Source organism: Pundamilia nyererei, unplaced genomic scaffold, assembly GCF_000239375.1.
Source record: "Pundamilia nyererei isolate P.nyererei 1_Seehausen unplaced genomic scaffold, PunNye1.0 scaffold00007, whole genome shotgun sequence".
Lineage (NCBI taxonomy): Eukaryota > Metazoa > Chordata > Actinopteri > Cichliformes > Cichlidae > Pundamilia > Pundamilia nyererei.
Window position 1 is genome coordinate 7626645 of NW_005187408.1, and position 19168 is coordinate 7645812.

General features: G+C 39.6%; 1 protein-coding gene across 4 annotated transcripts in view; it reads right to left on the reverse strand.

Annotated features, from left to right (window-relative positions):
* The window catches only part of esyt2b (extended synaptotagmin-like protein 2b), a 37787-nt gene that overhangs the window by 375 nt on the left and 18244 nt on the right, over positions 1–19168 (reverse strand). Inside the window, exons 8-22 of one of the 4 annotated variants that reach the window (XM_005722787.1) lie at positions 16352–16472; positions 14845–15021; positions 14569–14651; positions 14154–14202; positions 13166–13255; positions 12972–13067; positions 10837–10899; positions 7444–7518; positions 6092–6178; positions 5833–5982; positions 3016–3368; positions 2646–2744; positions 2294–2425; positions 199–304; positions 31–80 (exon numbers count right to left, since the gene is read on the reverse strand). In XM_005722787.1, the coding sequence (XP_005722844.1) occupies positions 31–80; positions 199–304; positions 2294–2425; positions 2646–2744; positions 3016–3368; positions 5833–5982; positions 6092–6178; positions 7444–7518; positions 10837–10899; positions 12972–13067; positions 13166–13255; positions 14154–14202; positions 14569–14651; positions 14845–15021; positions 16352–16472 (1731 nt within the window). Of the gene's footprint in view, positions 1–26; positions 81–198; positions 305–2293; positions 2426–2645; positions 2745–3015; positions 3369–5832; positions 5983–6091; positions 6179–7443; positions 7519–10836; positions 10900–11529; positions 11632–12971; positions 13068–13165; positions 13256–14153; positions 14203–14568; positions 14652–14844; positions 15022–16351; positions 16473–19168 lie in introns of those variants that run through there. The other 3 variants (XM_005722786.1, XM_005722789.1, XM_005722788.1) reach the window with 3 other exon arrangements.

A 19168-nucleotide genomic window follows, 5' to 3' on the forward strand; every position in this document is an offset into this window, starting at 1 on the left:
GTACAGGAAACACATAAAATGCTAGTTTACCACTGTGTGATTCCTTTTGCTATGTCATCTCCACTTAAATCCACCAGAACCTGTAATTTTAAAGAAAAAGAACAAGAAATGTTTAGAATCAGCACCTGCATTGATGGCTCGAAAAGCGATAAAAACGTCAGTGCGTAAGCCACTACAGGGAAAATCTGCAGGAGATACCTTTCCCAGAAGCCCTTTGTGTTTGGACAGGATGCTCCCTCCATTCTTCACAGCAACATCCAGAGTTCTCCTGTGGAGCTCCACAATAGATACACTAAACTCAAACCTGCAAACACACACACACAAACATAAGCATACGCTTTTTATGTTTAGCATAAAATCCAGATTGTGCGTGGTCATTGTCTGGGCCTTCTCTACGTATCCCTTTTGTCCCTCTGCATTTTCTTGCAGGGTCCTGGTGGGTGAAGTGAATCAGTGTAAATGGGACCACCCAGCCGGTCTGCCTGGATGCATTTAAGAGCTGCTTGTCTCAGGCTTTGCTCTACCTTGTTCTCCATCCACTTAGCACCATGCAATTTCTACGGCTGCCTAAAGATTCAGACAGTGCTGACTAAAAAGAGTGGGGACTAACAGCGATATGATGAACAGAAACAAAGACACTTAGGAACTTTGTAGCTGGCGGCGCAAAGTGGACGGGCCCCAAGTTAAACTTTTTCTCAAATTTGGGGCAAGCCATTAAAGTAACCACCAATGAGAGGATACTATCAACTGATATAAGACAAGGTGGTGAATACAGTACAGGGATGCCAAGGAAACTGGAGCCGGGGATGTCCACTAGTGACCAACTGTCAACAAACAAACTGATGTGTGACAAATGAATTGTTTTACATGTGGACAGGACTTAACTCAGTCACGTATGGTCACAAGCTTTTCTGTAATGACTGAAAGAAAGAGATCACAGATACAAGCTTTCTCCGGTGTCTGGCTCAGCCTTTGGCTCATTTGAGGTAAGGGGGTAGAGTAAAGCTGCCACTCCTCCACACAAAAAGAAGGTAGATGAGATAGTTCAACTATCGGACTGGGATGCATCATGGATGAGGTGTACTGTCCTACTGGGTGGAGGCAATGGGGCAGATCCAGGACATGCTGCAGAGATCTGGAAGAGCTGGAGAGGGAGGCCCTGGAGAGGGAGACCTGGTTATCACTGCTTTGACTAACAGAGTAGCAGAAAACGGATGGATGGATAAACAGGCGATTGAGTGCGTTGAAACTGGGTCTTTGTCATGGCTTAGTGGCCAGACTATGACAAATATGGGGATTGTTCTGGTCCTTTAAACAAAAGCTAAGGCAAAGAAATTTGCCTTAGCTTTTGCAAACTGTAGAAAATTATTTGACTTTGAATTCACAACAAAGCAGCATACACTAGTGTAAACTTGAGGCCTTGCATGGTTTGTTTGGCTTGATAACCACATTGGTTGGTTTAAGTTGGTATTTGTGATTTGTGATTTCAACATGGTGCCAGCAGGTGCTTAAGTGTTTGTGTGAGTCCATAATCTCTTTCTCTTTGACCTCAAGTCTTCTGTTCTAGCCCCTCCACAGCTATTGTTAACAATTTCATCAGCCTCCCCCGCTAATAGTTAAACTGCAAACCAGCATCAAGTGTTTCTGACATGGGCATATTGCCTCTCTAAGTTTGCACTAAGTCATCAAAACTTTGAAAACCCCTGCAGGCTCAAGATGGCTGATAATCAATACAACTGCATCAATAGCCAGCGGGACTAGGAAAGCACCGACGTGCTAACTCCAGCCTTCACGAAGGAGCTGAATGATGCGATCGGCTTTCATCCCTGAGGCTAAAAGATGTAGTCTGAGCACTGAAGCTCAACTGCAAACAAAAGTGTCCAAAACAAACAGAAACTCGAGGTGATGGATCCACAGCGGCCACATGTGATACGAATCTCAGCTCAGCAGGGTCATATCGTCTGTGCAAGCTCTTTTCTTCAGTAATAAAAAAGCTCTGTTGCTAGAAAAAATTAAATATTCCACAACTGCACCCTTGCTGTCGGTCTGAATTCAAGAAGGACCCTGAAAATATAACTGAACATTAAAACTGGAAATAAAAGGAAAGCTTTGAAGGACTCTCAAAACACAGCCAGTTATCAAATTAGTACAGCGGCACAACTGCAGCTAAAGGCAGAAATATTCTCAGAGCTCATAACAATCGGACACAGGTGAAGCAAAACAACAGATCCTCAATAGTCACATTACGTTACAAATCTGCAAGGAATCTCAGCAAGTACTGATGCAAACCCACGTCTGATCGTAAACAGGATTAAGAGTCCTCTTCATTGTGCTTGTCTTCCTCTTCCCCGTCCGGCTCTTGTCAGGCAGCAAATAGAGGCGTATGAAGGGGTCCGAGCCATCTTTGGTGAAGGCTATCAAGTTGCTGAGGACACACAGGACAAAGGTGTTTTCACTCACATGTTGCCAGGCACGTGTTGCTTGTTAAATCTTTACAGTTAGCAGCTCCACAGGAAAGAAAGTGATTTGAATACCATGAGCTGAATCTGCACAAACTCAAGTTAATGGCACAAAGAGCCCAAAAACAAAAAGTCCTTCGAACCACTTTGTGTAAATTCAGTGTATTGTAGTAGTTTGGAGCTCACCGGCAGGCGTGCACCACCACAATGAGTTTATTCCTCTGGGAGCTGTGTCGAACAGTCAGCTGGATCTCACCCAGGGGGTACTGGCTGGGGGCCGAGCCGCTATAAACACACCAAAGTCAGTCAGTGTCACGTCCAGGTGCTGCGGTCGAATTTACAAAGTGCATGCATACAGGGACTGATTAATTGTTTGACAGGTAGGCTGATAAAATATTTATAAAGATGAATATTCAAAAATCACGATGACATTTAGATGGAGGCCAGAATTTAAATGAAGTTGATGGAAAAACAATAAGAAACCCTGAGATGAGCCAAGCTGGAAAAGCTGGAAAATAAACAATAATAAAAGTAATATATCATATCTGCCATTTACTTCTGCAGCTGACGAAGCCTTTGCTGAAGCTCCACAGTGGCAATAGGCAGGGAGATATCCGATGCCAGGCTGGCTGTGGACTTGTTGTGGGGCAGGTGTTTCTGGGAGCTTGACATGGCGGTGGTCAGGTTGGTGGTACTGTAGCGATGGCTGGCTCCGTACGGCTCGCCGTCCCTGTCCTTGAGGTTGAGAGTGGAAGCTTCTATAGGATGCGAATGCGTGGGCGGAGGCAGCGGCGAATCTGAGGCTGATTGTCTCAGGGACGAGGCTGGGGGTGCCTGTGGCACGCCGGACTTGTTGACCTGGACTGAAGAAGGCTGGTCTGGGGACACTTGCTTCTCCAAGGACAGGATCTAGACAAAGACATGAAGATGTTTAGTTGATTGACAATAGAAAATAAGAAGTTAAAGCTAATGTAAGTGCTGTCATTTCACGTGAAAAGTCTCTAAATTTAGCAAACCTTTCTAAACTGTTTTTTTCTTCAATTTTATTATGTTTTTTTTAAGAGTCTGCAAAGTAATTTCTCTTCTAAAAGTATGTTGGTTGTGCTTCAATATGGAGAAACTGTTTTAGAGCAGGTCAATATTTTAATGTAGCTGCATTCCTTTTTTTAATTGGATCACAGTCATTCAGTATAATACGCTTCATTTTGGTCTCAAGAAGGGCAATGCAGTTTGTTTGTTATAGCTTCCTGTGTTTCCAGGTGGGAACAGGAGAAAATATCCTCATTAGCAGTAAGTAATGGCTTTAGTTAAGGCTGAACTACGCTATGGATGGCAATGAGGCAAACCACCAAAGACTACCTGTCAAATCACTGGATTTAGTGCCTCAGGCAAAGAGATATAATTTTAGTGGTGCACCTCGAAAACGTCTACAGCACAAACGGCAATCAAATCAGAATCTGACTTTAATTTTCACCGCCGAGATGCCGTGACAGCAGAGATGACGCTACGCCTGTTCCAATTTTCATTAAGCCACTAAGCCCCACAGTTTCAGAGTGAAAAATGCTGTTAACTAAATAAAAGAGAAATAAATCAATGTCAGAGTCTCAGATTTTACAGAAGACTCACAAATGAATCCTGGAAATATTCCTCCAGAGTGTCAAACACGCTGACATCACAGTTCCCTATAAATGTGAATCCTGCAGCTTCTTATTTAACGTCTTAGGACCTGCAGTCCATGTACTGTAAGTGGGCATCACATTTTGGGTTATTTAGACCAAAATACTCAATTTTGCTCTCATTCATTGGGTCCCAATCAGCCCAGATATCATGGAGAAATCAAAAATGCATGCCGTGGAAGAGTTCGGGTCTTAGGAGGTTAAACTTGTTGAGCTGCACTTAAACACCAGGGCTGTTTCTGCGTCATCCTGGATCTGCCCCATTCTGAAGGAATGTTACGCACGCGACTTGTTGGCTTTGCAACTGATGGGCTGATAAAGACACACACCTGTGTGAAAAGATCAAGCCCAACCTGACTGTCTTTTACTGCATCATTCATAAGATAGAACCTGCAGACATGTGGAACATGTTACAGAGCCGAGTCATTTTCATATATGTATCGACTCTCAAACTTCAAAGTCTGCTGCTGAACTGAATTAATGAGCCGGGTTACTTTGTTCCCTGTAGGGAGAGTTGCAAACTACTAACCAGTAACTGCTACACTGACAGTAGTAATCAATAGCAAATATCCTAACAGGCTTCAGAGTATGCAGGACCGCTCTCTTTCCTGAATTATTATGATAATCATTATCACAGGAAAAAAAATATAATCAGAATATTCCCAAAATTCACACTATATAAGATATATTGTAATGTACTGCAAACAGATTAAACAGTTTATCTTCTCAAACATGACATGCTATCAGCAAATCCATTTACAGTTTTATTTATTTACAGTTGAAGCTAGCCAGGGGCACATTGTTAACTAGATTAACTAACTACAGTCTCCAGGTTGCCACTTCAGTAAAAATCAATTTGCAAGCCCAACCTGACTGTCTTTTACTGCATCATTCATAAGTTAGAACCTGCACTGTTTTGTGTTTCCACACTTTGTGAAAGTCGGGCTTTCAGGGCAGTGAGGCGGCTCTGTTCTGCTCTTAACTGGGAGTTAAGTACACTCCAGCAACTGCAGTAAAGACAGTGTTGCTGAAAAACATTAGTCTTCGTCCCAAAAAGCCCGGCATTACAATATACTGCGTTAAATATAAATACTCAGAGGAGCCGCAGAGGTTAGGTTAGGGTCTGATTTTTTCTCTTTTTATTTTTTTAAAATCTGATGATTATTAACCAAACCTTTGCTGCTAATGTTTCTCTGCTTAGTCTAAAATGTGTCAGATAAAACGTTTTCAACCAACCTCATGACATGGCTGGATTAATTGGCTAACTAACCAGCTCCAACTGATTAAATCTGCCAGGGAAGGTGAGGATTACTCCATGAAAAATCAGTGAGCACCACTTAAAAATAACTTTATATTAACACTATAAAAATTGCCGGGCCTTTAAAGTGCCCAGTGTTTGGATTCAGCTGGGAGCTTTTCTCAGATTTGACTGACTTCCTATGGAATGAACCAAGCCGTTACTTCAGCTGGTTGTGGACTAGAAATGAAATGTTTATAGAGGTAAATCTATCACTATTGTAAGCTTTTTCAATTTATTACATACTCAGTGTGCTGTATCTTTAATTTAGACATACTGTATCAGTCAGTTCTATTTGAATTAACAGATTGTGAACATCTGTTCTGGTCTCCTAAGCCTGAAATGAATAACCCATCCATCCTCAACGCAGATGCAGAGAAGAGATGCAGCCTGTTTTTACCCTCAGAGCCATCTTAAGTTTGATGGTGGAGCTGGGCCCAGAATTCTTGAGGGGAAAACGCTGATTCAGCGTCATGTCCTTCTCCACCAGCAGGCTACTCAAAGGCACCGTCAAGTTACCCAGAGTGCATTTGTTCTTGTCGTCTTTTACCTGTGCAAAAAGCAAAGATCTCCTTTTAGAAATGTCAGTTACTTAATCTGCGTCAGCGTACGATCTTATAAAGAAAACAGATGTTGTCCGTGACATTTTGAAGAGTTACCTCCACCTCGAGCTCCTGCCTCCTCGGGTTATGGACCAGGAATGAAAAACAGTCTTCCCACAGGGGCTCCTTAGTCTTGTACCGGATCTTTATGGGCAGATAAGTAGCCATTTGCTGGTTGTTAATACAATGACAAATCTGATCTTATGTCTCATATAACATTTATCCTCTGCTTGGTCTTCTACTCTCCACTCCAGCAGTTCTGCATCTTCTTTTAAACCCCTAACAGTACTTGATTTACACCTTGAGGTTTCTAAAAAGCCTGATTATTCAGTTTTACATGCATTTAACCCCAGACAACCAAACTCCTCACACTAAGTGAGGAGAGATTATTTTTATGGCTAAACCACCAACGTTACCACTATACTGTATCAGTCATGTGACATAAGCTGAAGATGTAAGATGATCTGATAAAGAGATCTAAAAGTGCAAATCCAACAAACACTTCTTTGGCTTGGACTGGAAGTTTGTGAATCTAAAAATGTGGCTGAGTTTCTTTATGAATCATGTGTCAACAATCATGCAATCACAGAGTTAAAATTAAGATTACACAGTGCCACGGGGTTCGTTTTACACAAAAGCAATAACTCGGGTGTCCCGGTTTCATCCCAAATGTAATGACAAACTTTTGAATTTGATTAAATTTTTCTCACCTCTGTCTAAATTAGGGTCTAATGAGTAATTTAACAGCTCTCATCCAATTACTTCCTCTCAAAAAGTGAAACAGCAGTCACTCCTGCAGCCTCATACTGAAGCTGAGGATGGGCTCATGGTTTCATTGCTTCATTTTAAATCCAAAGTCCTGGAGCACAGAGCCAGTTTGAATATGAACGCAGGACTGTGTTCATACTCAAACACTTTCATAAGTGCAAACAGGCTCCATCGCAGTAAACCTCCAACAGCTCACGCCTGCAATAAAATCAGTCCAGCAGATCTTCCTCGTTTACATTTCCCTTCTGAATGCTAGGATAGAAATTTCCCGTGAGAAACAGCCAATCATCGTGTCAGACTGAAAGCTCTTAAGCTGTGCAGTTAACTGGGTGTTGGTGGTAGCAATTCCTCATTTAACGTTCTTTATTTTACAACAACAATTTCATTTCATCTCTTTTTTAATGCTACAGTCAGAAGGAAGTATATCGCTAAAAGAACGCCTCAAATAGTTATATGTAATTACATATAACAGCTTGATTGCCCAGAAGTCTTTTTTATGACTTACTAAGTGACACATTATTCTACGAATAAAATGCACAATTGCAAAAAAAAATAAAATAATCGACACAACATTCCAGGAATACAGAGCTACGATACAATGACACAGCATAATAACTTTAATGGATACTTCCATGACTCACCTTACTTTCAAGAGTTTTATGTCCAACTCTGAAATGAACATAAGGGCTGGGGTCGCTGGTATTCTTCTTAGCAGACTAATAGAGAATCAGACAGAAGAGTGTTAGCGCCATGTACCCCACTGTGGCACAAAAATCAACTGAGGGACAACATAATTGCACTCAAACATTCAAACAGCAGCTTAAGTGGAGACTCAACCAAGCACACAACGGTGAGAGAGCCTGTAGTTCAAACAGGAAGGAGCATTACCGTACATTCTGACAAGCAGGGCTGCAGGCAGAGCGGCAACCAAAGAGACAGCCGAGCTTTGTCTCCTCTGCGGGCTAAATTTAGCATGCTGGGCTTTGACAGCTACGTATTATTCAGTATTCCTCTCAGAATAATAATACCCTACATATCTACAGGCCAAGGTCTGTGACAACAGAGGAAAAGCCTTTATTTTCTCATCATCTAATCCATTCTCTTGAGGATGCCGCTTGAGTTTGACAAATGTTTCTCACCAGCATTACAATTAAGCCTCCCATTGAACATGCAGGCTGATAATAAAGACACTTTAACGCACCACGTATTGAACAGAAATACACAGAAATACTTTCACAAGTTTTTACATAATTCATACAATATCTGTTTTTAACTTGTTTAAACTACATGTCCAAAAGAATTGGGACACGCCTCCTAAACTTTGTATTCAGGTGTTTTTAGTCCCCAGAGCCACAGGTGATTAAAATCAAGCATGCAGTCTATCTTTACAAGCGTTTGTGAAAGAACGAGTCATTCTACAGAGCTCGCTTAGTTCAAGGGTGGTGCTGTAACAACATGCCACCACTGCAACAATTTTCCTTCCTCAGATCAACTCTGTAGGGGTATTGTGCAAAGTGGAAGTTTTTAGGAATCACAGCAAGTCAGCCAGTCATAAAATGAGCATGTAAAGTTACAGAGCAGGGTCTCTGACTGCTGAGGAGGATCGTTGCAAATGCTCTGCTGGCTCTATAAGAGTCCAAATCGTCCTCTGGCATTAATATCAGCATATAAACTGTATGCCGGGAGCTTCATTTCATGGGTTTCTATGATCAAGCAGCTCCTCTTGGTGTAAAGTGTAGGCACCCTAGTACTTTTATCTGTATAGTAGAGATTCTGTCTTCTATGTATAAAGTGAACTGTGAACAAAATAAATTCTTTCTGTGAAGGTAGAACCTCTGCTGTTCCTCTATATCCATTTTCATTTGTTTTTCCTTCATCACGCATGAGTTTAAATGTGTGATTAGAGAAAATCTCTTCTCCTCTGCTGGATTACAGTTTGCATCTTTTCAGTTATAACTGACTGATTCTGTTTCCTTTTTTGACGTTATCGGAGGAGGAAACAGTTTCCTGTGACTGATGCGGTATCAGACAGTGGAAGATGCAGCAATGCCTGACATGCATTGTTTGATTTTGTATGAAGTATTTTTGTTTTGCTGTTTATTATTGCTCTGTTATTAATAAATGAGAATCAGAATTTTGTGTGTATCATTTTCAGACTGTGACACGATGCTCATAGTGATTCTATTATGCACTAACAGAAACAGTAAGAGATTTTACATTCTGTCTATTATAAAAACTTTTACAGCCTACAATGATACATATTAACTTATAACCAAATCATATATATGTTTCTACATTTTTTTTCAAATTAAATAATAACTAAGAATAAAATAAAATCTTTTTTTTAAAATAATATGAAACATATGAGCCAATCAGCACGGGGTTTGTGCATTAGGGAGTCCCATTACACTCATGCTATACTTCATGCACACATGAGGACATAAAGGTCTTCATCTCATAGATTTTATAATCACAGTGTGCAGATAAAACTATACCCACTATTTTTTTAGGACCCGTCCGCACAGACTCTACACTGCAAGGGCACCAACTGTGCATATGTTCTCTGAGCAGTCAAGAAAGTAGTATAATAAAAACAGCTAAGTATCCCTGGTGTCCTCAGCTGTCCACGATCACAAGGGAGCATAACCCGGGGCCTCAGACTCTCACTGAAGTGCAAATGTAAATAAGTCAGGTATGAAATGTGTCCTAGAACAGTTGCCCCTTTTCTTGTTTGTCTTAAACACACATGTGAAAATAGTGCAGACATTTTTGGCACTTGCTGCTCTTTCCTCCTGTTTTCTGCATGCATTACAAACATGTGAAGACGTGCCCATTAAGATTTAACACATGACCTACTACACAGAGGCAGCATGGTGTATTAGCTCTATTTTTCAGCAATCTTGCTGTCCGGACTGGCTGGTGAAGCTATGTGTGTTTGGCAGTTTTCAAAAAAAAAAAATCCCACAGCTTCCAATGCTTTAAGCTATAAGTCACTATATGGGTAACGCACCCACAAAAACAATTTCACTTGAATAGATTTTTATCTCAGCATGGACAGGCTGAAGGAAACAACACGTAAAATGGTGTCAGACTCACAGTGGTTTGAAATTCATTAATAAGAAAATAAGATGCAGCAGCTCAGTCTACCATCCAGCTAGCAGCCGGCCCTGCTGCCACGGTGACACAGACTGAACGACTGAGTGCAACAACAAAACATTTGTACTCCTGCTGCCCTCCAGCACAATCCTTCAGTGAGTTTCACTGGCTCATATCAAACAAAGGGAGTGTCACAGTCAGTGCGATACAATAGGAGGCTTTAAACTTCCCAGAAGTAGGAAGGTAAATAAAAGGAAACGACTCGTGCTAACTAGAATTATGCAACACTGATTTTTGGAATGGTGCAACCTGAAACGTATCTTTTGTAACACACTAGATCATCTGTTCTGATCACTGGTAAACAAGATAATGAAAGCCGGTTTCTACTTCTACCAGTCTCCTCACAGCTGCATTCACATAACATTTACTTAGACTAATCTGTGTCACTACCTAGTGTCTACTTTATCTGTGTATTTGTCTGGCAAATATGAGCTACAGAAGAAGAAATGTGGAAAAGCTGGCCCAACAAGCATCAAGTCCTTATCCTGAATTCCTGAGCTTTAACATGATCGGGTTCTTCAACACAAAGGCACAAAAGGTGTTCTCAGAACTGAATTGTTCTATAGATGTGCCATTGTTAACTGCCTTTTTAAAGCAATCAAGTGACCCATCATTTCACTTTAGAAAAACCTGAAACCAATATTGTACTTCTGCATGCAAAAGTAGGGAAAATATGACAACAATTCAGGACGGCACAACAAAGGCTCAGACAGTCAGTGCGATCATCCATCTTCATGCACATTTTTTCAAAAACCACAGTTCACTTTGCACGTCTGATAGCCATCACGATCACATGACTGGATGGTGCACTTGAGGACCGGCACAGGTGAGACACAGGGTGTACGTTCTGTACATGCAGTCCATTTTTCCCACATTACCTTCAGCGCCTTAAAGACTGAGACTTGCTTCAACCCGTCATAGGTGAAATCTGACAGGTTGCTCTTTAAGCCACAAGGAGATTTGGGGGAGAAAATCACACCCACAGTTAGTAGGACGGGAATGACTCGGCATGGGTAAGAGACATGAGGGGGGGGGAAAGGCCCACAAAAAACGTGTTGAAATTTGTGCTGAAATATGAATAGCATGGATAACTGTTAGATAAATCAGACGCAGCAGATATTGGGCTGATATTGGAGCAGGGCATACAGCTAACAATGAAAACATATGTCAAAATAATGAGGATGTTCCCTATAGGGGAGACTTAAAGGTGCTGGATCTTTTTTTAACAAGCTACAGACTTTCTGTATCTGTACAGCTATACACTAATGTGAAACATCATTATGAGCTCTGCCAGCGAGCTCTTTCTACTCCTGACATTTTATACTTGGGCCTTGAACTGAGCAACTGATTAAGAAGAATATGCTGCAGGCTAACTAGCAGGAACAGTATAGCTGAGTCCTTGAAGTGAAGTGTCTGCCTCATGTTACTGGTTATTTTTCAGTAAACATTCCTTCACAACCATGCAGCTAACGCATGCTTTAAGATTCATGTTTGCACGGGCTCAACCCAACCCAACATTGCATACCGCTACTACTAGCACTATAAAGATGGAAAAGTACCGGGGAACTCACACATATTGTTTTATACTCTGAAGTATTGCTCTCACAAAAGACTAGGCCAGAAGCTCTCCTCTCACTTAAGTTTCCACAGCCTAAGCTGCCTGAGAAGACGCTCTTGGGTGAAGAGGAAAGAAAATTAAGAGGAAACGGGGAAGTTATGAGAACTGAAAGAGCTAAAGTATTTATATAATAAAGGTAAAAAAAACAAACAAACTAATATCAGACAAGAGGTCAATTTGACCAATTTGGGTATTATAAAACATTTTCTAATCTCATTACATAAACGTCAAAAATGCATTTAGTCAGCAATTTGAAGGTTCAAGTTTATCCTCTAACAAAAGCAAAACAATATTGCCCAATATAGCCCTAACACAGAATCCTTGAGCTTTACCGACACTTTATTAGGTATACCTTGTGAGTACCAAGTTAGACCTCATTTTGGCTTCAGGAAAGCGTTAATTGATGGAAACAGTCCTCTGATTTTTGGTAAATACTGACATGATATTATCACACAATCGCTGAAGACCGGCTGACTGAACACCGATCATGGAAATCTTCTGTTCCACTACACAAAAAAAGGTGCTCTATTGGACTGATATCTGGTGACTGTGGAGACCATTTGAGTATAGTTAACTCATTGTCATTTTCAAGGAACCAGTTTGAGATGATCCGAGCTTTGTGACATGGTGTGTTATCATCTAGGAAGCAGCCATCTGAAGATGGGTACGCTATGGTCATAAAGAGATGGACATAGTCAGCAACAATACTCAGGTAGGCTGTGGAGTTTAAATGATGCTCACTTGGTACTAAGGAACCCAAAGTGTGTCAAGAAAATCTTGGTTTCCTTTTTTTAGGTCACAGGAGTGGCACTCAGTGCATTCGGAGATGCTGTTCTGAACACCTTGGTTGTAACAAGTGGTTATTTGAGTTATTATTACCTTCCTACCAGTTTTAAGCAGTCTGGTCATTCTCATCTGACCTTTGGCATCAACTAGGGATTTTCACCCAGAGAACTGCAGCTCACTGGATATTTTCTCTTTTTCAGACCATTCTCTGCAAACCCAGGAGACGGCTGTGTGGGAAAATCCCAGTAAATCAGCACATTCTGAAATACTCAGACAACCCTGCCTAGCATCTTTCTTCCCCATTCTGATGCTCAGTTTGAATTGACAAGGTCAACTTGACCATGTGCACTTGCCTATATACACTGACCTGCTGCCATGTGATTGGCTGATATAAATTAGTTAAACAAGTGTACCCAATAAAGTGTCTGGTAATGTAATCACTTCAGTCACAAAAAAAAAAAAAAAAAAAGTAAAAGTATGTGAATCTTTACTACACAGACCACTAATCTTTACTGTTTTGGGTAGAGAACAAGAAGCCTGTGTAAGCCTAAAGCTATATTTTTGCACAAGCTACAGCGTCAAACTAAAGTGAGCATTGCATCATCTTACTGGCAGGTTCTTTGCCGAGTCCAGATAGACCACCAGCAGCGCTGATGACAGTCCGTCGTTGGCAAGGCTTCTGTCTGCGCGCACGCTTTGCAGAACCTAAACATGAAGGACAAGTTAGACATGTTTTACAGCTGCAAATGCAGAGAACACGTCCTTGTGTTAAAGCGATGAAGCCTTATTGTTACACGCAGTACCTGGTCCAATTTCTCAGAAGTGGAGAGCAGCGATAGCCACTCCAGTTTCAGGTGGAGTTTCCCAGTAGTTGCTTCTTCAAGATCAAACCACTGCAACAATGTGGCCAAACAAGTACGTCAATATTTCCATTCATTCGATGACAGATTTAGATGATCAGATCAGTGCCTATCTCAAATCTGCATGGACTCTCAAACACCTTAAATCCAAAGGTAACAAACTCATAATTACCTAATCATTTCTATCATTACTATATATCAGTCAACATATCCAGTGTTATTATAGTTAGCTAAAAATAAACAAAAAAGTAAAACTAGAAGTGAAAATGAAACATTTAAGTACTACAATAAAAATAGAAACTAGACTCTTGGTAAAAAATAACTGAAACACTTTTGTGAACTTTGAAAAGCAACTAATGGAAGTTAAAAAAAAATATAGTGGAAGTTTTAATATTTGTTACTTTAGTAAAACTTTATCAGAAATTGCCTGATTAGGCTTTGATGGACGTTTTTACTCATCAGACTCCAGATGTCTACAAGACTGTGAGTCAACTGCTTTCAAAAAGTTCTGCCTCTGACATATGGCTACCATACCATAGTGATTAAAAAACTAAAAACTAAAACTCAACTTAATAAAAGCTGAAGTAAAACTAACAAAATAAACTCAAACAAGCAAAGTTGCTGTGCTCACCAACTGAAACTAAGCAGGCGTACTCTCCAATAATCCCAGTTTTTACAGGGATTATGTGTCACCAAAGTAACTTCGTTTAAGGCTGGCAGAGGTGAGTCGACATATAAAGTGTTAACGAGTGAACTTTAGAGCTGCTGGTGGGTGTCATTCATGGCTAAAGTCTGGTTAGCTGTTTACCTGTCACATCTTACTCCTTACAAGAAAGCAATATGACTGAGCCCGACGGTTACTTTAAGATGTATAATGTATACGCTTTAAAGTAATTAAACTGATAATATTATTGTGAACAAAGCAGCTTACCATATCAACTTTCTGTTCTTTGTGCAGCTCTGTCATATCAATCATGAGGCTGTAAATAAGGACAAATAATTATGGAAATTGGGACAGCAAACAGTAAAATCGCACCAATTAATCTAAACACAGGGGCTCCAGATATCGATTGACTGCTTTGTGTTAATAGCACTGGGTGTAGCATTACAGCCTTGGGGTAAAAATCAATGAAATTTGCCCTTGGGCCAGTAACTGGGGATAACACTTCTACACTTCCATTATGAGTAAACATAGCTGTATTTATCTTAATTTTGTTGACTATATGTCCCGCAATACATCAAAGATTGCTCTTACCAGTTATCAGCGCTGGTACACCAGAGCTTCGTTTTAAATGAAATAAGTGCAATAACATCTCAGCGGGTTAGAAAATGACAAAGACACTCACCTCCCCAGGAAGTCATCTTGGTCTGGATCCTCATCAAATAGCTCAATCTCAAGATGCTGACCTGAGTGCTCATACACCAGTGCCTGATGAACACAAGAACAAACTGAAGCTCATTCAAACTGGCACAGGAGGTCAATAAATAGATTACCTGTCATGCAAACCAGCAGGAGGTATAAATAAGACAAGTGGAAAACAATGGCACATAACAATGGGAAACAGACTAGCTTTTTCAGTGGCAACAAACGACCTTCCTGCTCTAAAAGACATCCCTCTCACCTCGTACACTTCGTTCCACTTGGGATTAAGGCTTTCCTTAATTGTCTTGCTCTGAAACAGCTGGTTGCCGATCTGCAGGATACCATAGGGGTCAGACTTGCCTTTGATCAACCCTCCCAGAAATGTATCCTTCCCTTCTAGATCTTGAGCCTCCAGGAAGTGAATCCTTAGGACTCCCTGTGGAGCCATGCAGACACGTGTTAAGGTCTGAAAAAGCTTATAGAGTTGATAAGACGTGAAGATTTCTGTAATAGGAGGACATTAGTAGTATAAGAGGAAACATGACTTATTACCATAATAAAGTAATAACAAAAATACTAATTCATTTCACAATTCATAATTTAGCAGACTTTATTTAAATGTGTGGTTTGTAAAAAACGCACCACAATAAAACATAACAGCTACTTTAATATTTAAGAAAAAGAAATGCAAATTTATGTAAATTTAATAAGCTAACCTTTACTTACATACACATACATATACCTAGAATGTATTAGCATATATGTATGTGTATATATATATATATATATCCCATGATTACCTGGATAAATAGAGGACTAATCTGGACTTTCTACTGCAGAATAGGGCTTTTATTTTGTTTAATTTTTCCATTGTCAAATGTTTTTCCTTTCTTTAATATTTAATAAAAACATTTGCCTGAAAGAAAGCAGTAAGAATTGCCACTGATATATAAAATCAGACCTGCGTTTATTTTCTTATTTTCTTGCCTAAGTATTGTGCGGCACATTATCTACTTTTAATTTTCCTACTGAGTTTTTAATGGATTAACATATTAAATGTCTTTATTTTAAAATACAAGGCCTTATTAACCTAAAAGTGATGGTGGATATAACAAGGCTACATTGTTATCATGGAAATCATTTCATCACATATGCTTCCTTGCCAGATGAAAGTCTAGTAAATAAAGATGACCATTAAAGCCAAGGAGGTAGAAGGACCTGTTGCTCAAGACTGGCTCCTTGGAAGTAAAATATAAAGAAATGAGGGGTGACTCAGAGTTTATCACAGTACTGTATATATGACACACAGTACTGTATGTTGGCAAAACATCCTGCCCTCTGATATCAGAAAGACAAGTTCTTTGTTATCTTTTCAATGTCTCCTTTTTTTCCAAAGGCTGTAATGAATATATGATGTGTGGTAAGATTTTAGTTGTTTCTTTTTTATTCCTGTTTTGAACCCTTGAAACCTTTTTAAATATAATAAGGATGTGGCCTGCAGTGAAACTTTTTTCATTTTGTTGCCATGGATACAAGTTCCAGGAATACAACCTTTGCTGCATTTTTTATTGTTATGGTTCCTTAGTTTTATTCTGCGTTAGCACTGAGAATTAACTACAAAACCCTGGGAGATATTTTTTACTACTGACGAGCTTTAACGTACTAACCATGAGCTCCTCGTGTGAAACTGTCTGCTTACGAACTATTAAAACACTTAGAAGAGCAGCTCATCCTTATTGGATGTATTGTAACAAGTGCATTTGTACCTTTGGCATTGGAAAGCGCAGCTTGGCCAGCTCCACCGTTCCAACCAGTGGGATAGTGATTCGGTTGGGCAATACCAAATAACTGCAGATAATGTCTTGAATCAGACTGTCAGAGAAGCCACTGTAAATACAAGGGGGGAGGTGGGGATGATGAGAGAGGGGAGGAAAAAAAAGAAAATAAACAGAATGAAGCGATAAATTATTTAAAAGACAATAAGGGTGCCCTTCGGTTATAAATGTTCTCTTTTAATCTAAGCATAGTTTAGCATGTTTCTGTTTAACATGTGCGACGACAGCAGGAAAATTGGAGTGAGTTCAAGCATGCTGCTGCTGTTAGCCAACAAACGTCTGAATGTCTCTCTGATCCACTAATGATTCAGTGGTGAATGACAACAATGATAGTGAGGTCACAGGATGACATTTCCATCAGACGTTTCCTTTATTCATTTACTTACTGTGGCACAGCTGGAAAATTGCAATCATGGCTAGCAAAAAAAATCAAATTACAATAAAACTTATCATGCTGGGTTATTGCTCAGCATGTCCCTCGAAGAATGGTTATTATTATTATGGGCCAGATGTCCATATATATTATAATGTGACCATTGTAATCAGGGGCATTTGTAAATTGTCTAAGACATCACCTGGAAGTGGATGTTTTCTGAGGACACCTATAAACACAATCTTTAAAATAGTCTGCAAAGAAAGAAAAGTACAAAAATGTAAGCTGATGAAAAGTGGGTGAATTTTTTTTAAACTAGACATTTGCTAACACACACCTGATGTACTTGTGCTCTGTGCTTTCTAGGTGCCCACCAGTGAATACGTACAGCAGCTGAGTAACAGCCTCTATGTAATTGGTCTTATAAATTTAGGAAACTTGCATCATTGGTGTCTTACTGAATTAGGCCCAAGATATTTTCAGGTCTTCAATGAAATGTTATTGTGTGATAAAATTTCAGTTTTAACAGTAAAACTCTACTTGCTACAGTGATCACTGCATGGAGAAACTACAGTAAACTCCATATTTAGTCAAAGTTTAACCTTTTGTTTTGTCATATAGAAATAACAACACAGAAATGTGTAATCTTTAACAATTAATAGTGTGTGTAATTTTAGACAAACAGAAACATAAAGTCCAAAAACTGCAGTGACAAGCTATCAAACTATAGCTAGCTTGCCACAGCATTATCCGTTTCCTGTTTATTGTAACTTAATATTTAGGTGTACTGCACTAATTAAATTTTATTTAAAGTAAGTTCTACCACTTAAACAAAGTCAATCTTGAAACAATCAAGAAAATAATGTAAAGTTATCACTGGGGATAAATGATCAATTCTAGCTGGTGAAAGCTAGGCTAAGGCTAGCTAAGGCTAAGGCTTAGCTAAGGCTAATTCACCTACTTTTCTCTTATGTAATTAAAAACTTTAACCTATTGCTCAAACAGCCTAGGTGGTCATACCACATAAATAAGGCATTAGTTAAATGAATTTATAATTAACATAAAGTTATAAAATAAAATAAAAATGGTTTTCTTAACGTACTGAAAAACCACATTTGTATTTAATGCATTTTTAGGCTCTTCATTTTGCTTCTTCTAAAGGCTTTGATGATTATTAAGAATTGCTCTATATTAGCTAAGTTAACTCCTTTCCTTGCTTTTCAAAGGTGCCACACAATTTAATTTCCATGATTATTAGACTCACAACCCCTCTATAACACTCTAACTCCTAACTCCTGTGACAGCACACCTAACCCTAACAAGCATCACCAAACACAGGCTAAAGGCCAAATGATCCATCAACTGAAAACATCGGTCAGCACAAAGCCCAAAATCCATAGCAAACGCTGGGCTCAATTACTTTTTTGTATCTGCCATAGGCTGCACATTGATTAAGCAAAAGATTCAAACACCAAGAAGTAAATTAAACTACTTTCTAAATATCGCACAACTCAGGTTTCAGAATTATACATCGTCACGAGCTATTTGCCATTTGAGTAAAAAGAGCACCCAAGTTTGCTGGATTGTCATGTAATTAACAATGCGAAGGTTATGAACAGGTTACATTAGAGGACAGTTAAAGCTCATTTATAAATATCTGTAATTCATTATAACCTTGCAGGAATACATGTAATGTGTCAGGAATCTCAGGCTGTCCTGCAAAACCAATAAAAACCTTCAAAGGAAAAAAAACTCTGGTGTGATACTAAAGCTGCACAGACACCAGATGAAAAAACAAAACATAATTTTAGCTTTCATTCATTTGATCAATCCTCAGCTTCTCTTTAGGTGAAAAACATGCATTGACTTTAGGATTCAGTGGCAGGGTGCTGATCAGAGCTGGAGCTTTTCTCCATCTAAGAGCTGAGGGTGTAAAGGGATTCCTGCCGCATCAGCACCATTTCTGCTGCTCCCTCGGCGCAAACACTGGAACACCCCCCTGTCCCTGCCTTTGTGTTTATCTATTCACTTTAGCACTCTCAACACTCAAGACTGCACACTCAACACTTATAATGCTCACATAATGCACACTGGTAATGTGTTTTACCTTCCACTGACTCACATCGACAGCAAATATCCATCACTGCGATGTACAGCAATGCTTCAGCCATGTTAACTTTGTTCTGGCTGATTGCAGAAGCAAATGACCATTAAACAGATTGCCATTAAATTCTACACAAGCATTTGTGATCCCTAAGAAATGAATCCTAACAACTGTAGTGATTCCCTGCCTTTTTCTCTTGCTCAATTAGCTGGCAAAGGATTTCACTGATCGAGTAAATTATTAGCACATCTTCTAAAGAGATTAGCACTTT